This window comes from Equus quagga, chromosome 1 (assembly GCF_021613505.1).
Source record: "Equus quagga isolate Etosha38 chromosome 1, UCLA_HA_Equagga_1.0, whole genome shotgun sequence".
NCBI classification, from domain to species: domain Eukaryota; kingdom Metazoa; phylum Chordata; class Mammalia; order Perissodactyla; family Equidae; genus Equus; species Equus quagga.
This window is the reverse complement of record NC_060267.1, coordinates 134152686-134158874: the sequence shown is the minus strand read 5'-3', so window position 1 is coordinate 134158874 and position 6189 is coordinate 134152686. Positions and strand designations below refer to the sequence as shown.

The 6189-nt window shown below is 61.8% G+C and overlaps 2 protein-coding genes across 3 annotated transcripts in view; one reads left to right on the top strand and one right to left on the bottom strand.

Moving 5' to 3' along the window:
* Positions 1-445: 445 nt before the first annotated feature.
* TNNC1 (troponin C1, slow skeletal and cardiac type) lies at positions 446-3469 on the bottom strand. The gene is made up of 6 exons (XM_046680064.1): positions 3342-3469; positions 1877-1907; positions 1514-1660; positions 1129-1243; positions 744-880; positions 446-658 (listed from the first exon to the last, which is right to left on the bottom strand). The coding sequence occupies exons 1-6, from the start codon at positions 3363-3365 to the stop codon at positions 627-629; spliced, it is 486 nt and encodes a 161-aa protein (XP_046536020.1). The 5' UTR covers positions 3366-3469; the 3' UTR covers positions 446-626.
* Positions 3470-4737: 1268 nt separating this feature from the next.
* The window catches only part of NISCH (nischarin), a 35217-nt gene continuing 33765 nt past the window's right edge, over positions 4738-6189 (top strand). For both annotated transcript variants that reach the window (XM_046657870.1, XM_046657859.1), the window contains exon 1: positions 4738-4952. In XM_046657870.1, the coding sequence (XP_046513826.1) occupies positions 4854-4952 (99 nt within the window). In that variant the 5' untranslated portion in view covers positions 4738-4853. The remainder of the gene's footprint in view (positions 4953-6189) is intronic.

Genomic DNA, 6189 nt, shown 5'->3' with positions numbered 1-6189 from the left:
ATGGACTAGAGCCGCAGGCCCTGACGGTGCCCGGCTTCTCCCCAGCCAGCGCTGACAAGGAACAGGGGCTGCTGTGCCAAGTGGCACCCAGGGCCTAGCCAGGCACTGCAGCTGCTGCTCTCCAAGGGCAGGACCCCTTGGCTGCCACCTGGCCAACCAAAGTCATGGCCCCCAGGAACCTGTTAAATGCAGATTCCTGGGCTACCACAGACTCCAGATGCTGAATCGCTGGAGATGGGGCCTGGGCATCAGCAGTCACAGAAAAGGAGCCAATGGGGTGTGGAGTGTGGTAGTCTCTGATCTAATGTGAGCCCTCCTGCCGAAGGTGGTGTGCAAGGGTGGCTGGAGCACGGGCTCTGGGATGGGGAAGGAAACGGTCATGAGGGCAGGGTGGTCCCTGGTGAAGAGGCCACAGCCCCTGGGAATGAGAGCCAGATGCCAGGCCTCCAGGGAGCAGGGCTTTATTTGCATTCCCTGGGACAAGGGCTGGGGGAGACAGTCATGGAGGGCCCACGGTCAAGGACACGCCCAGGCTCACATCCTGGGGACCCCGGCCCCCTGCCCCCACCCCAGGGCCCAGCTGAAGTTGGAAGGTGGCATTGGCAGCTGTGGGCAAGGGTCAACGTCTACTCCACCCCCTTCATGAACTCCAGGAACTCTGTGGAGAGAGGAGCAGGCATAGGTCAGAGGTGGAGGCTGGGCGGGACATGGGCAGCACAAGATCTAGCACACCCATCGCTTACCATCATAGTCGATGCGGCCATCGTTGTTCTTGTCACCATCCTTCATAAGCTCCTCAATGTCGTCCTCCGTGATGGTCTCACCGGTAGCCTGAAGCATTATCTTCAGCTCCTCCAGGTCGATGTAGCCATCAGCGTTTCTGGGGGGGGGGGGGGGGGGGGGGGGGGGGGGGTGGGGGGGGCCGCGGGGCCCCGGGGGGGGGCCGGGGGGGGGGGAAGAGGCAGCCCCATCCACAACCCTGGAAGGCAGAGCAGGGCCACTAGGAGATGGGGCATCCCGCTCCTTCATTGTACAGAACAGGAGACCGAGGCCTTGAGGTCACAAGACTGTCCCTCTTTCCTCAGCTCTGCTAGGGTCAGGGTCAGAGGTCAAGGGTCACACACTCACTTGTCAAACATGCGAAAGAGGTCAGACAGCTCTTCCTCAGACTTCCCTTTGCTGTCATCCTTCATGCACCGAACCATCATGACCAGGAACTCATCGAAGTCCACTGTGCCGCTGCCTGGAGGTAGGTGGTACAGCCATTAGAGAGGGATGGTCAGGCCAGCACTGCCCTTGACGCTAGACCCTGGTGTTCTCACCGCATCCTCACCCCAACTCCGTGAAGTCAGTGTGGTCATTATGCCCATTTTGTAGATGAGCTGACTAAGGCTCAGAGAGACTAAACAGCTCCTTCAAGGGCACAGAGGAATAAGTGGCAGAACCAGGATTCAGGTTCCCAGCAAGCTGCAGGTGCTATGGGTCTGGGGCCTGGGGGAGTAGAGGGGCTCACCGTCCTCATCCACCTCGTCAATCATCTCCTGCAGCTCCTCAGGTGTGGGGTTCTGGCCCAGCATCCTCATCACCTTGCCCAGCTCCTTGGTGCTGATGCAGCCGTCCTCGGCGCCCAGCACGAAGATGTCAAAGGCTGCCTTGAACTCTGTGTCCAACGGGGGAGGAGGCAGAGTGGCCAGGGCTCAGCAGCCAGGACCCCAAAAAGCCAGATTCCTGGGACCACCTGCCAACCTGCCCAATTCCCTCTAAGGCCTCTGAGATCACAGCGAGAGGGACCCCAGCCCCTGACCTCCAGCCTGGGGTGCTCATGCTCCCCTAGCCCAGCCCTGCTGTCCTCCAACATGTGTGTTGGGGCACTCACCATTTTTCTGCTCTTCTGTCAGCTGCTCTACCTAGAGAGGAAAAGAAGTCTCAGGACTCAGACTCAGGCCTTAGTTGCTGTCAAGGAAACCAACCCATTCTACAGGTGGGAAGATGGAAGCCAGGAAGAGGCAAGCCATTTCCAGGTCACAAAACGGAGGCCTCAGTCCTCCCTCCCAGCCCCCAAAGCCCTAAGGTGACCCAGTCGGCCTCACTGAGGCTGGGCGCAGGGCCAGGGTGACAGGTGGGCACCCTCTCCAGGGCTAAGGTGACCCTGAATAACAATAGTCAATGACCACTCCATGCCCTTTTGGCCCCCATGCTGAAACCCAAGCTGGGTGGCCTGAGGGACAGCTGTCCCTCAGGTTGGGACAATGAAACCAATGTGGGGGTGGTCAAAGCCACTCACTGTAACCTGACCGGGGTGGCCACTGGGCTATTTTTAACGGGGGACAAAGTTAAACCTGGTGATTGTTCTGGGGATTCTGGCATGCAGGGGGTGGGGCAGTGTTATCTGGCCCCCTGGCCTGCTGGTGCCTCAGGAGCCAAAATTAGTCCCCAGCCCCGCCAGGCCTTGTATGGGCACAGGGTGGAGGGCTCCCACCCCCGCCCCCAGCTCCGTGGACTCCTACAGGATAGGCAGGGGTGCCCCCAGAGCCAGCTGTAGCCCTTCCCTGCCCAGGAGAGGGGGCGCACTCATGGGGCTGAGGGAGGGGTTCCCTTGAGGACAGTTGTCTATGCTAGATGTCCTTGTCTCTGGGGTGGGGGAAGGTCAGGACCCCCCTCTGGGATGAAATAGCACCTGAAGCCCCTCAGTGATCCCAGGAGGCTGTAGGGACTTGGGGTGACCACCCTCTATCTCTCACCCCCTGCTAAGCCACTGAGCCCTGAGCCTGCCAGGCGGGATGGGGGCTGCAGCCCCCCGTCACTGTTCCTTCTTCCCGGCTCTTCCTCATACCCAGTCTTTCCCTGACTGCCACAGACTTCAAAGCCCCCTCCCCAGCTCAGGACTCCAGCTCTGCAGCTCCTCCTCACAAGCCCGGGCCCACCCCCCACGGCATCCTCAAACAGCCAAGGGGCTGTGAGTGTGTGAGAAGCAGAATGTGAGGGGGAGTTATGAGAGGTGGTGACAGGGAGACAGCAACGGAGACTAAGAGAGACAGCATGGGAGGAACAAAGAGATGGAAAGAGGTTGAGAAAGGCAAAGATCTACAGATCAGAGACACAAATACAGAGAGATGTGGCGCAGACACAGACTACAGGCCCTTGGAGACAGGGGAAAGGCTAAAAGCTGTGAGCTCCTCTCCAGACCCTGGACCCCTCACCCCTTCCACATCCTGGAACACCAGACCCAGCTCCCCCTTGAGGGCCTGGTCCCCACCACATCCCTGGGGTGAATTTATCCTGCACTGAGTGAGTCCCCAGTGGGCCCACCCACCCCAGCCCTTCCCAGGGCCGTCCCTCACCGCAGCCTTGTAGATGTCATCCATGCTGGCAGTTCACAGGGAAGGCTGCTGGGGTTGCCAGCCGGCCCTGGGCTTAAATAGCCCTGCCCCACTGCATTCCCGGCCCAGCCCACCCCTGCATGCAGTATCCTCCACTCCCTCCCCCAGCCCTGGTGATCTCAGGCTGGCCTGAGTCCCTGTGTCCTCTGCCCAGGGCAGGGAGCAGATGAAGGGCTGCAAAGACCAGGTCTCTTTCTCTCTGTCCCCCAAGGCCCCCAGGGAACTCTCTGGAAAGGTTTCTTGAATGAGTGAGAACATGAGCCCAGGACAGGACAGGAGCTGCAAAGTAGTAGGCCCATCCAATCAGGGAGGTGGGCAATATTACTCCCACTTTCCAGATAAGGAAACCGAGGCTCCTGGAGGGGTGGTGACTTGCTCAAAGTCTGGGTGGCTTGGCAGCCCCTGCCTTAAGTTAAACCTCTCTGGAGTCGGGGGCAGCAGTACGCAAGGAGAGGCTGAGAGTGTAGGGACCTGCCAAAAGAAGCCTCGAATGCCAAGCTGAGTACAGTGCTGTGGTCTGGAGCCCTTCAGCCAGGAGTGCCAGAGGAGCCATGCCCCAGACTTCTCATCTCCCCAGGGAGAGCAGCACTAGCTCTGGGCTTGGGTTAGCTGCACTCAGTCAGTCATCCAACAAACACACTTACAGATGCCCCATCTGTGCCAGACTCTCCCCCTCCAGCTACCACCTCCCTCTTCTAGGTCTGGACCTTGCCCTGGATTAGGGCTCCATTTCTGTGCCTGGGCTTTCCCCATTCCAGCACTGTAGTTCCTGCGTCCAGGGCCAGTCTGTCGCCCCCTCCTCTTGTGCCCAATGGCCAGCACATATCCCTTCCTTCCACCTACACCTTTCCCTTCCTACAGGGCCCCCTCTCGATAACCACACGAGCTCACTGCCTTGCATGAGGGCACTGCATGCATTAACCCACTTAATTCTCCAGCAGCCCACGTGACAGGAGATCTCTGAATCTTGGAGAGGTTAAGAAGTGGCCCAGAGTTACTCTGTCCCTGCTCGCGCTCTAAGCACAGCTCACATCTTCTCCTTCGACCCTCTCGGACCCTAGAGGGAATGAGCCCAAGAACCAGGTGAGGCGCGATTACTGCCTCCCTTTTCTGGAGAGGGAAACTGAGGCCAGGCGGAGCAGTGACTTCCTTCGGGCAGCCCAGGAGGCGCGGGACCTTCGGAGCGGCAATGCCCAGAGCTGCCCGCTCCCCGTGCCTCAGTTTCTCCCGGCTGCCAGGAGCGCGGCGGCGCCACAGATTGCGCAAACGAAAAGGCCCACACGGCCTGCGCACGCGCGCCGTCAGCGCCTGCTGTCAACCGCGCGCGAGGGGCGGGGCGAGGGCTCGGGAAGGCGGCGGGGCGAGAGGCCGGCGCGGGCGCGGGCGCGGGCGCGGGCCGGGGGGCGGTGGGACGCTGACCCCGCCCCCTGCTGCTGCTAGTCTGCGCCGGGCGGCGGCGGCGGAGCCCGGAACATGGCGGCGGCGGCGGCGCGCAGCTTCGGGCCGGAGCGGGAGGCAGAGCCGGCCAAGGAGGCGCGCGTTGTGGGCTCTGAGCTGGTGGACACGTATACGGTGTGCCGGGGTCGCGGGCGTCGGAGCCGGGGCTGGCGGCTGGAACCGGAGTCCGGGTCTAGGGGTTGGGGAGGGGGTCTGGGCCCCGCGATCGGGAGGAGGGGGCCTGGGATCGGGGAATCTGGGGAAGGGTCTGGGCTCCGCAGTCCGGGAAGAGGGTCCTGGGGTGGGGTCCAGGGAGGGAGCTCGGAGCAGGGGTACGCGTTCAGGAAAGGAGGCTAGGGTTGGAGGCGAGGATCTGGGGATAAATGGGGTCTGGAGAGGAGGGATGTCCAGATGAGGCGGAGGTTCCTCTACATCCTCTCTAGGCCTGGAGGGGCGCCACCCTCGGAGGACGTGACAGGGGGTCCAGGAGGAGGGGGACTAGGGAGGGGTGTCTCTGATGGATAGAATCGCGGGGAAAGGGTCAGAGCCCTGCAAGCCTTGATCTGGGGGCCTGGGGTCGCCGCTGAAATTTGCTCTAGAAGTGAGAGAGGGATCTGGGGCCCCGAGGTCCTGGGGGTCAAGCGGAGACAAGAATGGGGGAGGGGTGGAGCCCGGCCACGGCGGAATTGAGGCGGTGGCTCAGGGCTGAAAGTGCGAGATCCAGGAACCTTAGGGGCTTGGGCTGTGGGGGCCAGTTGGGGCAGCAGCCGCCCACACACACTTCAAGGCTTCGAGGGAGATGGAGGACAGAAAACGGGGGGAGTTCCAGACTGTGATGTAGGAGGAGGCCCTCCTGGTCTGGATGGGGTTGGACGCCAGGCTCTGGGCCTGGTAGACTGCTTGGCAGGGACTGGCCCTGGGGTGGGGGCGTACTGAGCACCTCCCAGCCTCCTGTCCTTTGTTCCCGGAGGCTGGGGAGTAAGTGGGGGGCTTTGGCCCTATGTTCGCTCCTCCCCCTCCGTGCTCATCCTAACCCTCCTCCTGAGGGTCATTCCTCTGGCTTTCTTCTTTCCTGGGCTGGGGGAGGGGGAGAGAAGCTGCTAGACTGGGAAGAGGGGCTGGGGGCGGATCCTGGAGCAACAGGCCGGCCCTGGAGAAATGGCTGCTCCTCAGTGGAGGCTTCAGCTGGGTTATTTTCTCCTCCCCCTTCCCTGCGTGCTGCAGAGAGGGGCGGGATACTAGGACCAGGGTGCCTCCTCCAGATGAGAGTTGAGGTCTCTGAGCTGAAGCTGACCGTCCCCCCCCCCCACCACCCAGGAAAGGGGGAGGCGAGAATAACCCAGCTGAAGCCTCCACTGAGGAGCAGCCATTT